The sequence below is a fragment of the Scomber scombrus genome, chromosome 15 (assembly GCF_963691925.1).
Source record: "Scomber scombrus chromosome 15, fScoSco1.1, whole genome shotgun sequence".
Classification (NCBI taxonomy): domain Eukaryota; kingdom Metazoa; phylum Chordata; class Actinopteri; order Scombriformes; family Scombridae; genus Scomber; species Scomber scombrus.
Genome location: NC_084984.1, coordinates 20538807 through 20555928, shown reverse-complemented (window position 1 = coordinate 20555928; position 17122 = coordinate 20538807). Strand labels below are relative to the sequence as shown.

At 39.0% G+C, this 17122-nt stretch overlaps 1 protein-coding gene across 1 annotated transcript in view; it reads right to left on the bottom strand.

Moving 5' to 3' along the window:
- The window catches only part of cntfr (ciliary neurotrophic factor receptor), a 224814-nt gene that overhangs the window by 10196 nt on the left and 197496 nt on the right, over positions 1 to 17122 (bottom strand). The window contains exon 7 of the mRNA XM_062434051.1: positions 14702 to 14865. Within this exon, the coding sequence (XP_062290035.1) occupies positions 14702 to 14865 (164 nt within the window). The remainder of the gene's footprint in view (positions 1 to 14701; positions 14866 to 17122) is intronic.

The window sequence follows — 17122 nt, the reverse complement described above, 5'->3', positions numbered from 1 at the left end:
TGAAGATTTGAACTAGAGCTTGAAGTGATCTGAAATATTCTCCTGTTCTAGCAAATGGTTACTTTATTGTGTCAGCCTAACAGCATACAATGTATAGACAAAGTCTAATTTGACCTTGTTTATATGGAAATGTTTATTCTGGCTGAAACTGAATGCCTGCAACTTCAAATTCTGACAGACTTGAAAGAAATGAGACTTGAGTTACATCACAACAGTACAACAACCAGCAAGGGTACCAATTTTGATGATATTATTCTGCTGACAGTTGTTAAATCCTAGACAGATCTCCGCTTTGAGTGTCTATTTCTTTGCACGAACAATGAAACGTGCATTAATATGTCGTGAACACACAAACACACACACAGTGCATAAATCGGTTGGAGTGATGTGTGTCTTCCCGACCTCTCTCTCTCTATCTGCTCTGATTCTCTGTCTCTGGCCCCCTCTCCCTTTGTTTAGAAGGAAGTTCAGGTTTTATCTGGCTAACCAAGCGCTACATTTATAGGCTTAATTTCATTACTGGAATGCAATAACAACATCATCCAAGTGTGAGCGTGTGTGTGTTGCATGTTCCTGTTGAGCGCTGTGTGCATGTGTGGATATACTTTACTGTAGTATACTGTATGCAAGGTGTGTGCACACGCACGCACATGTGTGTGTGTGTGTTTGTGTATGCGTGTCGGTGTGTGTGTGTTAACAAACGTGTGTGCAGCCTTTGAGGCCAAATCTTCCACTGTTTACACGTAGTTCAACCAGCGTATCCAACCATAGCTTCTATCAGCATTCCTTCCTGACTCTAATGTGTGTGTGTGTGTGTGTGTGTGTGTGTGTGTGTGTGTCTGTCTTTGTGTGTGTGTGTTAATGCATTTGATATGAGTGAGAAAAATAACACACCAGTTTGGGAAAATATGCTTGCCTTCCTTTGTGTTTCTTTTATACGCACATGTTTACACTCATGTTAGTACATGTCTGCTGCATTGTTGATTGGGTTTGCAAGGCTGAACAGGAACCGGTGCTTGTGTGTCTGTGTGCACATGTGTGTGAACTACTTATATGTGTACATATGGAGCAATATATGGAGTAAACAGCTCGCAGATAAACATTTCCAGAGAAATGGATGTGTTGCTCTGTTGCCAAGTGGCTAAACAGGGAGCAGTGAGAGCAGCACTTAATATCACATGGAGGGACGGGATGGGGGAGATGAGGCAGGATGGGTGGATGGATGTTGAGAATGAGGGAAGTAGGGGGGGCATAGATGGAGGGAGCAGATGCATTTTGGAGTGGCTGTTGCTATCAACTGCCAACAAAAACACTGTCAGATCATTCACACTGCAAGACCAAGCCAATGTGTTGTGGTGATGGTGATGAAGTGATGTATATTTACTTGTTGCTCTCTGATCTGTAGTGTGTGTGTGTGTGCATGCATGCATTTAAGTTTCATATGTGTCTGTGGTGCTGATGACTAAACACTATATGTCTTTTCATTGTAAACAGCATATGTGAGCATGAATGTTTGACGATGAAACAGAGAAAACAAAGATGTCGTCCTGGCCTTATTACAGGAATCCACATGAGAAGTAGCACACCTGGATTTTATAACCCTTTTGAACAAGTAAATGCTAATTTATTGTAGCATGCTCGCTAAAACAAAATAAAGCCAAAAACTTGAAGGTGGAAAGCACAGAAGCTCCACTTTTAAGATGGTTGCAGCTGAAGAGGAACGTTGTGTTAAACAAATATGTTACTTGGATCGAAATACAAGTTTGATATTGTCACGCTGTGGAGCAGTTTTTTAAACAAGGCCTTGCACTAATGCGTGGACCTCCGTGTGTGTCATCGGGAGACGTGTCTGGTACTGTGAAAGCCTTTGTGTGTGCAAGGGCCTCACACCACACATCCTCGAAGATATAATCAAACTGTGTTGTTCAATGTATTCCAGGTATTATTTTGTGAAAAGGTGTCATGTTGTCTGCACATTCCTTAAACCTGCCTCGCTACTTTCACTTCACTTCATTTTCCATCATGTGCAGGCGATGGATTGTATCTCACACATTCATGACAGTAAGTTCTATTGTATTTCACTGTATGTGCTATACATAACCACAACACCAAACTAACAAGGAAATCATGATTATCTGTGTTAAAGTATTCCTGTCTTTATGCACAGTATGCATGCTTAACAGAAAGAGCGTGTATTGTAACAGCTGGTTGATGTTATGATGAAATATGTATGGATATTACAATGTTGTAACAATGTGATATTTCAAAATATTCTAGTGAATGGCCAAGATACAACATTTACCCAGAAAAAAGAACAAAAAAAAAAAAAAAACAGACTAGGAAGAGATGCTTCACTCTCCCACACACAGCTTAGCTCATGCACACACACACACACACACACACACACACACACACACACACACACACACACACACACACACACACACACACACACACACACACACACACACACACACACACACACACACACACACACACACACACACACCCACCCACACACATGAACACACTCCCCAAGAGCTTCTACACAAATCCAGACAATAAAAGGGGCAGAGAGAGGAGATGTGAACATTCCTCAGGGATTGCATAAGGAACTGTGAGAAAAAGAAGTGACCCCTTATTTTTCACACATCCTTTCCCCCCCCTATCTTCTCTTCTCCTCTCCTCTTCTCTCGCTTGCCATATATTATATCTTGTCCTTGTGCTTACTGTTGCAAAAACCTCAAATAACTTCTCCCAGTGGGACAAAGTAATAAAATAAAGTAAATAAACAAAGTTCCATCGCTTCTTATCTCCAACAAATACACATTTGTTGTGATTTAAAATGTGAGAAAGGGGATGAAGGAACTCCAACTGACCCTTATGATTACAGCGGGTCATACTAGGGTTCCAATAAGTGTAATAAAATGGCAATGAATAGTTCTCTAGATGCATATGTTTCAAGAGAAAGTGCCATACAAGTATAGCAGGTCAGATGTGGAAAGCACAATGAGATAAGACAGAGGAGGAAAATAGGAATAACAGATAAAGACAGAGGAGAATAGACATACAGAGAGAAGCATAAGGAAAAATGCAGAGGGTAAGGAAACCGGGAGATACTTAAAAGAGACAGTCAGAGAAAGCAAAAAGCAGATAGAGGGAGACATGGAGAGAATTGGCGTCGGTGGTCAGATCTAATCCAGTGAGCATGTCTGTTGTCCTGGAAAGGAAACCCAATTATATGGCACTTCCACTGGCCCGATGGCGCTCTGTGTGTGTATGTGTGCACGCACTGAGAAGGTTGGTCTCATTAGGTTGACTGACAGCTCCCATTTTTCCACCGTGCTCTCCTCCCATTTGAGCGCACACACACACACACACACACACACACACACACACACACACACACACACACACACACACACACACACACACACACACACACACACACACACACACACACACACACACACACAGAAACACCAAGTCTGGGGGTAATTTCTCAGACAGTATTTCTCTCTTTGAAGCCCCAGTCACCATAGCTGCAATTACTGTAAAAGGAAGCTAAGCTAAATGCCCTAGCCTATCGAAAATTCCAAACTAGAACTTGCCCGCTTAAAAAACAAGTGAATGTGCTAGTTTGAGCACAGAGGTGGAGGGGACTTAGCATTAACTCTAGTTTTTGCTGCCGTGCCAACATGTCAAAAACATCACAACAATGGACATGTCATCAGAGGAAAAAAATTCAGTTTAATAAATGTTCACTCTTCTACAAAAACTCTCATAAGCTCCTGTCACTCCCCGCCCCTCAAAATACTACTCTGCTTTAGGGGTTTTGGAGATGGACATGTCAACCCCTATCTCTGTTAAAACAACACCTGTCCCTTTCAGTCACAAACACAACATTTATATAAAATGAACAAAAGAAATCTGTGAATTTTCTTGGCTCCTGCCCGGCTTGTAGTACAGGTATTAGGGCTAGAGGCAGGGTACAGGCCCTGTACCCTGCCTTTAGCCCTAATCCCAAGTGACCCTACACAGGAAAAGAGGGTAAAGATAATGGATAGATATGCTTAATGCTGCAATACAATAGGAAATTGACTGCATAATAGATATAGCTTCTTTAAGTTGAGAACATTGCAAAGTGCTTTACTATCTCATATTTACCTAATTACACACATCTCTATTCCACTGACCTGCACATTGAAGCAGACTTAAGGTGAAATTAAAATATATCTACCTGAAATTACATGTTTTATGATGCATTCAAATACTAGACAAAATCTGACATCCAAGACTTAGTATCTGTAGTATTAAGTATCTGTTCTATTGCATGCTGCTTTGTCAGAAAATCTAACACAGAAGGCAAAGTATAAATAGCACTAATTATTATACAGGCTGAAGGTTAACTGGAGAAACAATACTAATTAAATTAAAGCTATTGTACAGAAAATATTTTATACTGCTGCTGAGTAAACTAACTGGTAATTTCCGCTCTCTGGTGCTGCTGTTTTAGTTGAGACATTTGTCACATTTGAATCATTGGTCTCTCACTCAAATCACCAGATGGATATTTTTTACACATTTTCTTTCCGAGTTACTTCCTACAGAACAATGCATGATAAAAGCTTAAGCTGACAAAACATGATGAGTGGTAAAACTGTTGCATGCCAGCTAAGCTACTGTTCTTCAAAGAGAGTGCTGCTGTTAAATGGCAGCTGGCACTGCTCATGAGAAATTGATGCCTTCAGGCGACAAAGTTTTGAAAGGTTTTTAAAAAGTGAAAAGTTTGCATGTACTTTGAACATATTAAAAACAACCAAAGCTGACAATTTTCAGTCATTTTTAGATTAACCAATTTCAATTCAACACAACACAGTCTTTGTGGAATGATCAAGCTTGTGGGAAAAATAAAGCTTGTTTGTCAAAATTTAACAAGCTTTGGCGACTTCCATTTTTCATTTAGTGACTTGTCATTCAATAAAAACTTTATGGGCCATGAGACACAATTCCCCCAAGACAAGCTCAATACAGTGTATGTGTGGCCCAAAGATTGACATGGTGATACAGAAATCAATAGAGGCAGAGGCGAGGGTCATCGCCACGTTCATCTTCATACATCCTTACACAGTAGAACCTCCAAAGCACCACAAATAGAAAACATCACAGCACTGAAATATCACAACTGCAATCTGGGCAACACTCACAAGATAAGAAAGCTCTTCCTTTGATGGGTGTAATATAGGATATATATGATACCTCTACACAATAGTGTTTAATAAAAAGAGCAACTTCCTCCACTTTGTGCCTCTGTCTTTCTGTTCATATTTTCTTCCATTTCCTTTACCCTTTCCTCTGCATCTGTTCCATATTTTCTTATGCTTCCCTTATGGCTAATAGAATGAGAGCAAAATTGTGATTGACATGAAAGGAGCATTATTTTTATTAGGTTCTGTCAAAAATTAGCAACAGACTGCTCAGTATGTTACTCTGTGTGCAGAAATGCTTGTCAAAATGCTTTGACAGCAGAACTAAATGATGATGATTTTCATATGTGACAGTGCTGGCTCTGCCCTGTGTAGGCGCATGAGTGTGTGTGTGCGTGTGTGTGATAAATGACTTGTCTGTGGCAGTGTCCTTTAGATGGGATGTTTTCCCCAAACAAGGTCTAAACATTTATCATGTGCACCCATAGATATAAATGGACGGCTTGAGGGATGGATGGTTAGATAGCTGGCGTAATGCATGGATGGAAGGATGGGTGAATGGATGGGTGGGTGAGAGGATGATAGTAAAACCGTGGGTGGATAGTGGGATGAGAATGTGCAAAGGAAAGGAGGTAGGACCGGTATGGGGGAGAGAGGGAGAGAGAAAGATGAAAATGAGGGAGCCGTGTAGAGAATCAAAGACTGTTTAGCTTTTATGATGTTTATGTCAGATTGAGATGATTGAGTTTAACCTCCCTTTCTGTGTCAATCTCTGTTTTCCTTTGCCATAATAGTGTTACTCACAAAAGTACACATTACACACACACACACACACACACACACACACACACACACACACACACACACACACACACACACACACACAGAGCTCCTGGCTCACTATTAATTCTTCTAAGTGCTCACAGGATGAGAGAGACTTTTGGCAAACATACAAACACCATTATTACATGGCTGAGTAGATGGAGAAAGAAAGACAGTATGTTGGTGGTAGAATAGAAGCCTGATTATTGAAAGCGGAAAAATGTTTAGCAAGAAAGGAAGCCCTGAGGAGGGAAAAGAATTCAAGGAGGGGAAGCACAAAGTTAAAATGATAGTGGCAGAAAGAGCGACAAAGACAGAGAGGTGAGGGGAGGGTGAATGGGATGCATAGAAGAGGGAGGATGCAGCATGTCAGCCAGAAGGACAAAAGAGAAAAAATGTGGGATAAATAAATGAATGAAAGGCTAAGCTGTGTTGGCCAAGCGGACACAGATTAAAGGGAGAAGAATTTTAAGTCCACCTCCCTACTCTGCTAAGACTGCTTCAGTTGTTGTGTCCCTCTGTTTCTCAGAGTGTTTGTGTCTCTTACATCATGTATATTTCAATGCTTGTACTTTATCATGAAAGTCAGCACATGGGACAAGTCAATAATTCGCATGAAATAAGGACTTATGCTTTTTGGATGTTTCTCATGTGATGCATTCATGGCACATGTGGTTTTCGGAACTTTCATGTGTTATGCATTAGTGGCACATGTGGTTTACATATGTTTAACATGTGATTTTTGGATGTTTCAGGTGTGATTTTTGGATGTTTCACATGTGATGCATTCATGGTTCATGTGGTTTTCATACGTTTCACATGTGATGCATTCGTGGGACATCAATAAATCAATAAATTAGAAATGACTTATATAGCACTAGACGTGGTGTTCAGATGTTTCACCTGTGATACATTCAGGCACGTGGTTTTCAGGGGTTTCAAATGTGATGCATTCGTGGTACATGCGATTTTCGGATATTTCACATATAATGTATTCATGGCACGTAGTTATTTGACATTTCACATGTGAGGCATTCTTAGCACATAGTTTTCAGGTGTTTCTCATGTGATGCATTTGTGGTACATGTGGTTTATGGTTGTCTCATGGGTGATGCATTTAGAGGGCACATTTCACATTTAATTTGTTTTTTCTTTCTTTTTTCCCACAGTTAATAAGCCTTGAAGTCCTGTTTTCCTAAAACAACCACAGTAAGATTATTTCAGTATCTTCAGTATAATTGTTTACAGTGAACTAGTTGTGTGTGTGTTGAAGTTCTGTTTAGTATAGTATTGATATCTGTGACTGTGTGTGTTCTTTGTTTTTACATGCACACTCATGAGCTTGGACAGCATTTGTTTATTAATCACTGTAATGGGAAGAACAAGAATGTGTATATATGTGAGTGTGTTTGTGTGGATTTATTTATATGCATACCAGCATCTACAGTAGGGAGGTATGCGCATCTGTACAGTATGTTGTGCGTGTGTGTGTTAATTTCTGTCCTGTGCATGAGTGTATCTGCATGGAAATGTGTGTTTCAGTCGACTGGAGTTCAGCATCATCCCCAAAGGGCAATTATAGCATGACAGATGCCGTTTCATACCACAAAGAGAATATTGAGCAATCAGAAATTGTTCTTATCACAGTCACTGGACCATTGCTTTAATTGCCATGAGAGTTTGGGTTCTCATTTCAGTGAAAAGAGCGTGAGGGTGGGATGGAAGCAGGCCATGGGAAACAGAACAATTCACTGAACGTTTACAGACATACAGATGTATGTTCTCCATCATTTCACCGCTTTTCATCTGGTGATTCTTTTGTTTCTTTGACAGCTAAGTAGTAGTCAAGTTACAGCATCCAGGATGTGTCCATTCGGGGAGCAAATGTGATGTAATTGCTACTTCTTTGGAGCACATGTGGACTAGGAGAGCGTAGGACCATATCCTACATAGCAAAAAAATGCAACGGTGTGTCAAGATGACAGCGCCATAAAGTGTGTGTTGCTGTTTACTCCTGAAACTGAGGTTAATGTTGCTTCACTAACCATCTTCACATTCTTGGCCAAATGATATGTTTACATACCAAGAAAAGACAAGTATATTTACATAAGACAATTTATACCAATTCAAAAAGTTAATGGATAAGTGAAAATCTGAATAACAGCCATCTTAAAGAAAAGTATTACTCTTTAAAACCATAAGTACTGGTGGATCTTCTTTGCATATAGAATGGCCATATCTATGTTCATTGCTTTCTTTCCATTATCTGATCAGACAGTGCTTTAAGGACACAAGATCCAATTTCCAACATCATACAATCTTGTCTTTCAAGTAGGGCTCTGTGATGTGATTAAAACAGAACCCCCCCCCCTCCCAACAATTTTCACAATACATTATTTTAATCTATTTTTTCCCCCTCCAAAATGAAGCCACAAATAAAACATGATTGACCTATGCTATCTTTCAAGTCTTCATGTGCAAGACCTACAAACATGCAGGTTTTCCCATACAGCTCTAGACAGTACCAGAAGCTTCAACAAAATACAATATAGACATTACAGTACATAACGGTTTCAACACACATAGAGCACAAAACGTCTCAACACTAATTCATCTGCTTGTGCTGTATGTGGGTCATGGCATCAGCTTGATATCTGCAGACAGCTGGCGAGGTGGCATCAGCTACCCGGCTATATAAGCGACAGAGTGAAAAAAAAAGAAGGAGAATGCACACACTGTTCGACTCTCGTGGCTTCACCTCTCGTAACTGGAGATGATGCCTTGTCAAAAAACACACAACAAAGCACGAGTTCGGATCTGTGTGCAGAGTCCTCTTCTCACTTTGTCATAGATGCTATTGTTTGATTCGCTATGAAACAGCCCGAGCCAGCTAGCCACCTGGAGTCGTGACAGCCCTGTAAACTGCTGTGACTTTTGACAGTTTTTCTATCTCTATCTCTTATTCTGTTGTTCTTGTCTTTGTCTGCCTTGTAAATCCCTTTCTATCTCTATGTCTTTCATTCTGTCTTTCTTGCCTCTATCTGCCTATAAATCATCCATTTATATAACACAGGGTTAATATTATCTATTGTACTGTCTTTTTATCTGTGCTTATGTTAGTTTCAAGCCCTCCAAAAATGTATGTTTCGTGATTCAAATGGTCTTACTTCGGCTCTCAATCTAAAGTCTCTACCTCTCTCCCTTTCATCATTTCACCCACTATTTTATGGCTTAACTTATTCCAGAAGTGCCTCTCTCTTCTCTTCACTTAACCCGCTCATCTATCTTGCTTTAATTTGAAACACCTTGTAACTGATAGCTTATGAAACCTCCCCTTTCAAAGTCTCCTAAGCTTTTCTTTTTTCTTCTTGTCTTTCATACTTTCATCCATTTATGTGACACTTTGAAGCTGACACTCCTCCATATATATAATCAACAATCTTCTCCAATAGTTTCTCCTTTTCTCTCCATGGCTCTATCATCCATCGTCCATTATTATTTCAATTTTCATAATCTAGTCATGTGGTCTCAGACTTGTATGGTTTATTTAATATCACACATTTAAAAAAAATAAAATAAGCACTTTGTTTAACTTTGTTTCCTTTCCTCTGTCCCTTTCTCCATCCGTCATCTCTGGGCATAGGCAAGTCTACATTTCAATCATCTTTGTCACTCCATAACTTAAGTCCAAATCCTCTCATGTATCTATTCATGTTTATCTCATTTGTGTGTAATGCTTCTGTCTCTTTACTACATTTACAAGAGTCTGCTATCCATTTACATGGTTCCCCCTTTTCTAATGCATTCCATTCATCTTTACTCCAGAACTTCTACACACTTCCCTTCTTGTGACTGAATCTCCATCAGTCTAAGTATCTGGGCCAGTCATCCCTTCATTCCTCAGGAGGATGAATGGTTTCCTCTGAAGACCAGTCTGATGACACCACTGCTTTCATTTCTGACTCAAAACACATTTCAAGATGTTACATGTGAAAGACATTCTCAACAAGCTGTGCTGTCTAACACATTAAAGGGATATTCCTAAGCAATGCCAACCACTTCAATTAGCATTCAACCTCTGAGGCTATAATTAATGAAGTATATGTGGCTAATAAACAGTGTATCCTATTTTGGCAACCTCATTAAACCGCACTTAATGATTTACGTCACAGTTTGAGAGCTTTACATCCAAATGCTTGCCTCAACAGTGTTCTACAAAACGTGACTTACAGTATATTCAGCTCTTATGGCAATAGTCAAGTAGTGACAAGCAGCAATAACCAACAACAATTGTTCTATAAATAGTATTGAAGCTGACAGCTCAAACAAAACATCACCATTATATGCCTATATGAAAACTGCACAGGAAATGGTATGCTAGCAGTTTGTCTCACAGGTAATCAAGAGGGACAGAATTGTGTTTATAAAACAAGGACATGTATATGCATATAGTATATTTAGGCATTTTTACATTTTTGGATGGTGTAAAGCCTAGTCATTGCTTTTCTAAGATGGTAATGAGAGTAACCACTCAGCAGTGACTGATGAAACTATCAATTTTAGTTGGCATGGAAGCTGCAGTAGCAGATGCAAGAAGCAGTTAACATTTGTCATTTTGATTGAAGAAATATATCAATTTATGAGGTGTTTTCTGTAGGTTGACTTACAATAATCTGTCTAGATTTGTTGCTCCATATTCCACATTTGTGTGGAATGGATTTGGGCACTGGCACAGGAAGATGGTGTCCCCTTTCTTAAGGGCATGGACAGCAGACACAAAGGCAGGGCTGAAAATTACTGAAAAATCTGAAATGTGGGGTGTAATTTAAAGGTATAACATCTACCATGAATGATACACTGAAATAATGATATACTTTTGTATCAACTGGTTGTTCTGATGCTACTTGGAAAAATTTTGCAACACATTGACATATAGCAATAATGTTCCTAAAGCAATTTGGCATAAACTGGGCAGTTTCTGGAAAACTGGGTTAATTATGCACATATACATTCTATAAAAACAATCAATTATTTTTCTATTAAGCAGATTGTATACTTTCTGTGGGACTGTGAACAAGGCCAACACCGTTACCCAACACCATTTAAAAGGAGAAGGAGTGTAACCATACTGTTCACATATCCTGAGGTTCAAAACTTCTACTGAAAACCGCACTTAGTGCTACAAAAATTTAAACCATGACCATGGAGACATTCATCAAAGAACACCGCAAAAACGGAAAACCCTGCAGTTTTCAGCTGTCATTGACAGTATTTATGTAATTTCCAAATTACGTTTTCTTACCCAATCCAAATATTGACTTAGGTTTCCCACCTTTCACGTTAGGCATCAGTTCACATATGTATTGATTAGTGGTGATGGCAAGAAACAAAACTGAGTTTGTGTCAGCTTTAATCATCAGTTTAAACCAAAAGGTCTGAGGCATTGTTACAACTTTCTTCATTCTAGCTGCCAGGTGTGTGTGTGTGCGTATGTGCGAGGGTGTGAAAGAGAAACAGACACTCATGGAGAAACAGGCAGTGAGATCCAATGAGCATGTGCGCATATAGTAACAGTATGTTTTTACACGTGTGATTGTGTGAATGAAGGTTTGTGAGTACATCTAACAAATATGCACCTAGATAACTATGCCTTCATTTTTTAAAATTATTAATAATTAATTATTGGGTATTTAAAATATTTAAAATGTCATAAAGCTATGCCAAATCCCAGCACAAGTTCCCAGAGGTAACAGTTAAAAAACCAACAGAAAAGTAAAATAAAATGGAGAAAAAGAAAACTCTGTATGGAGAACGGCTGTGTGTTTTGTATGGAGTAAGCATGAAATCTGAATCACTTTTAATAAATTACTTGGCAACAAAAGGCTCATGGTGTATTTAGAGAAATACGATAATTGTGCAGCATTCTTAATTGATGGTAAAATGTCTTGCCAAAATTAGTAACCTCACTCGATGATTGATAGGTTAGCTTAACTCTGTTTAATATTGAGAGTCTTGTGACATGTAACCTACAACCAAGTAAAATTCTCCACAATTGTTCCAACCAAAAAAAATTAACTTAAGCTAAAATCAGTTCCTCAAATTCCTTACAGACAGACCTCAGGGGTGAAAATTGATTACTACTCTTCAGCTATGCTATCCCTCAGCACCAGCTGTGTGCTGAGCTGCCACCTGTACTTGCTTTTCATCCATGACTGTGTCACAAAGCACAACTCTAACCACACTGCATTCTCATCGGCCTCATCACAGATAACAAAGAGACAATGTAGAGAAGAAGAGAACTGTCATCAGGGTGGTAGGAAAACAACCACTATCTGAATGTCAAGGAGACAAAGGAGTTGATTGTGGACTACAGGAGGTGCACACTCACATAAATACAGAGAGTCAGTAGCTTACAGTTCCTTGGGGTCCACATTAGTGAGGACCTAAGCTGGTTTCACTCAAGCGGGTATTCCCAGGTCTAAAAAGTGAAGTCAATGTGGAGGTGGCTCCACTGGCTGCAAAAAGACGTCTGATTGTTTATAAGTCCATGAGAAAATGACGCCACTTCTCACTTGATTAATTTCCTCATTAAACAGCTTCCAAATCACTTCTTTCAAGTCTTCAATACAGCATGATGTTCATTATGTAAATTATGGTCCCAGTTAATTTAAATTTGATGATAAAGCAGGGTATGCTTTAGGGCATGTCTACATTGTGATTGACAAGTCACTACCATGGTGACAATGTTGGGTAGGTAACATAAACATGGTGTAACTGCAGATTCACAGAGTATATGTGCAGCTTTAGCTGTTGCTATGCCAATGTGTTTTCAGTTCATGAAATTTAATTGTAACATTATGGCTGCCTAAAAAAGTTTTATTCAGCATATGGTTGTACTAAAAAGACCCTCTAAGGAATTGTATGTTCAGTGTTTTTAGTTTTTTAATGGTTTTAAGCCCATTTTTTGCCGCTATCACAGTTGACCATAAACTGAAAATGCATTATGCTAATCAAGTCCACGGCTAGCATTAGACCTCCAACCTCTTGTCCAAATATGGTCACTTCTCATCACTTCTGGCTCCAAAAATCCAAGATGGCGACAGTCAAAATGCCAACCTTGACAGGCTTCAAAGTTCAAGCCCACAAACCAGTGGGTGACATCAGGGTTGCTAGGTCCATTATTTTTATACATGCTATGGTTTCAGTACAACAGCACTGTGGTCATACAGACAGATCATCATGTGTGGATTTATAGATTCAACCGCATTACTTCAGACTACCAGACTGCAATTAATTATGTCACTTTTACCTGCAGCTACAATCATTGCTAAGCCTCGTTTATAATCTTGTTTATTTTTGTTACATATTTTATTATCATTATAATCAAATCTTATTCTCTTCATTGTGACAATTCATTTAATTAATTGTCACAAGTTGGAAACTGCCTGAAGAATGTCACAGTCTCATCTGAAAATGTGAACATAAAAACACTCTAAACCTGTGCAGGAAACACTAAGGAAAATGTGTGCAGGTTTTTAATTCATATGTGTGTGTGTGTGTGTGTGTGTGTGTGTGTGTGTGTGTGTGTGTGTGTGTGTGTGTGTGTGTGTGTGTGTGTGTGTGTGTGTGTGTGTGTGTGTGTGTATGTGTGTGTGTGTGCCTATATGTGTCTGTAACCCAAGTTCTTAAAACAACACCTTTCCAAACCATTGACGCGCATGATAATAACGCTGCAACATTAGACCTTCGTAGACAGATCTTTCATCCCAGGCATCCTATAGGGGACACATATGCTTTTACTTTATAGACACCCCAGAGATCTGAACCACAAGAAATAGTCAGATACAGTAACATACACCAAAGCAGCTGAGTGATTATGCCTGTCTGACCAGGGATCTAACTCAAACGGCTACAGGTTGGATCATTTCACTTATAAGTACCAACTGATCTCAGAGGCACCTCTCTGAACAAAGAATTTTCTGTTGTTTTTTTTATCTTAAAAATATCTCTATGTTTAATTTACTTTGGGCAGTTTATCAGATTATAGAGAAGAATAAAATTAGGACTCATATTTATAGTAAAAAGAAAGTTATGATAAGCTAAGACTGTGATAAAAAAGTGAGTTATTTTTAATATATAACCATATGTTTTCAAATACAGAATAATAAATCATACTCTAACAGGTGTTTTCTAATGTTGACTTTAATGAAAGCGATTGATAATGGAGTTATTTCTGAACAAACATATTTAGTTATATATAACTGCCTTTATTTTTGGCTTTTGGCATAGTCATTACATATGTCAGCCAGACATGAGGAGCCAACTCTGATTCACTGAGTTCTTTACTGGGTTTTTTTTTATTACAGTGTGCTTAATTTTCATGTGTTCCCTGTTGAATGGAATTATTTACCAAAACTCAGGGGTATCATCATTTTGAAAGCAAGCTGGAAATGGTGGATGAAACTTTCCAAACGGGACTCTTTTCTTGATTGCTTGTAAATGATGCATATAATACGTGACAAATCTACATGACATAATAGCAGAGATTCAATTGTCTCATATGCATGCAATGCATTGAAAAATGATCTTTAAAAAATGTATGTCATGCTATAAGGTTTTGTGAAAATTCTGTTTTTATCACACACACACGCACATTTAACAGTGTTACTCACATGTTGCCACTGCTCTCGGATGAGTGGCCGGTATCGAAGGAAGTATTTCAGAGGGAAGTTGTCAATGTCTGGCCAGGTGGCGGGGCTTTGCCAGGATACCTCCAGCCTCCGTGCGTTGTAACGGATCGGGGTTGCCGTCACACGCTCTGGTGGGTCTGGTTTGACTGGGATGGGGGAGAATTAGAACAATCAGTCAAAGAGGCACCCCAATGATTTTACACACTGATCATGGGAAGCGCAGCATGAAAACAGCTTCTTTTGCTCTGGAGGGAAATTTCCAAATAACCCTGATGATGTCATCAGGACTATCCTGAGTCAGGCTTGAGACTTAAAATATTTAACTGGAAACTTGCTTCATTAACTGGAGGCATTAGGTTTCAAAGATGAGGACATTAAACAGGTAAATGTCTATTTAAAGATACAATTAAGTTGCATTATTGGAAATGCAGGATCTTGACTCAATCTAGGGACTAAAAGTCAGGGTACCTTGGCCACAGAACTTTTAAAATAATTTTTGGTGCATTTTATTCCTTTATTAGATTGACAGTAGAAAGAGGACAGGAAATGAGTTACAAGACAGATGTGGAGGGTAATGCAAAAAAAAAAAAGGGGGGGGGGGGGGGGGGGTCTGCTGCCATATCAAAATGCTAACATTGTATTGTAGTATTCACGTTCGAGTAGTACTTTAAAAGTAAGATGAAGGTGACACAAAGCATCTACAGAACCAGAAGCTGACAATGCTTGAATGAGAACTGAAGATGAGTAGAAGATGAAGACATCAGTCCCTGAAGAGAAGGCATGTTATGTTTCTGAATACACGTCCGTTGAGAAAGACAGACAGTCAGAGAGACTGAGAGAATTCAATGCTTTCCAGAAGATATTAAATGACCCAGTCTTTGTTAGATCGCTCCCACTAGAGAACACACTGGCCTGCAACTTCAGCTACATGAAACCCTTTCTCTACTAGATACACACATGGCATTACAATAGGAAATGGAATCTGAATGTCTGATAAGATACATACAGATAGTACCATGAAGTTGAGAGTGATTCAGGCAAAAAGCATCCATAACATGCATGTAGAAAAGCATGTGAACTGGCACACAAGCAGAGAGAACACAGGAAAATACAGACACAGATGGGAGGACAGGCAGGCATCTCTCAGTATGACCTTCTTAGAATGAATGATTAAAAATATGAAAGACATATGGAGATGATGAGAGGCAGATAAAAGCAGACAGACAACTTTCTCCCTCCTCATTGTGACCTTCTTCAAGTAAACATGTAACGAGATGAAATTGAGAAGGGAAGAGAGAGAGAGAGTATGCAGACAAAGTGAAATCAACATGAAGTCAGTGGAGACCAGAAACTCTCCTCTTTGCTCCCATGAGCTTGTCCAACAGCACATAACAGAATAAAACATGTACAAGTAGAGTAGAAAACATAGAAATCTGCATGGGTGGGGTGTCCCAAAGGATTTTAAAGTATTCATTCAACTTAGAACACAGAGTATTATCCAATACATCCTTATCTAATCTTTTGGCTTATCTGAGAACAAAAAGCTGTTTAATGGTTTTGCTGGTGGCTACAAATATGCAGTAATCAAGCAGTAAAATGTAAGAGATCTGCAAACACTAAAATCTGCATGTAGAACTCAATGTACCATCATATGCCTGAGTAGATATGCTCCTCTTTGAATCCAGCTATCTGACTGTAGTGTTTCTAAAACCATTATTATGTCTCATCTAGTCCTTTCATTTAATATGTCCAGGTGTGACTGCATGATGAAAAAAATGACATTTTATATCCTGTAGCTTCTATCTTCTCTGTCCTCACATTACACCATATTTCCTTTCAATGCGGACAATGTGTCATTTTAGAACAGTTGCCGGATGACAGCATCCAACATTACACTCGAACACATGGGAAAAGAAGAGTGCTTCCATCTTACCAAAAGAATCTTTAAAAAAGGAAAATGTGACAAAAAAGGTAAAAGAGAGAAAGAGAGAGAGAGAGAGAGAGAGAGAGAGAGAGAGAGAGAGAGAGAGAGAGAGAGAGAGAGAGAGAGAGAGAGAGAGTAATCTATTTTAAAGCAATAGTTGCTGTGTTAGTGCACCACTAAAAAGACACAACTCCCAGATTTAAGCCCCATTGTTGCAAGTACGCCTGTTCACCTATTACACACTAGGTGGAAGTGCATAAAAAGTGCAAAAAACAAGAATTTTGTTGGTGTAAAGTAAACCTAAATATTCTATGTCCTAAAATTACAAATCTGCTGTTTAAGTTCTTTAAAGCTACGAGAGGCAAAAAAAGAACAGTTCTGCACTGTTTGACCAGGTAACAATGCTTCATACTATCATATTTTTATGTGGATACAACAATCTCTCCCTTGGAGTGTGATCATTTGAAGCAGCTCTGCAG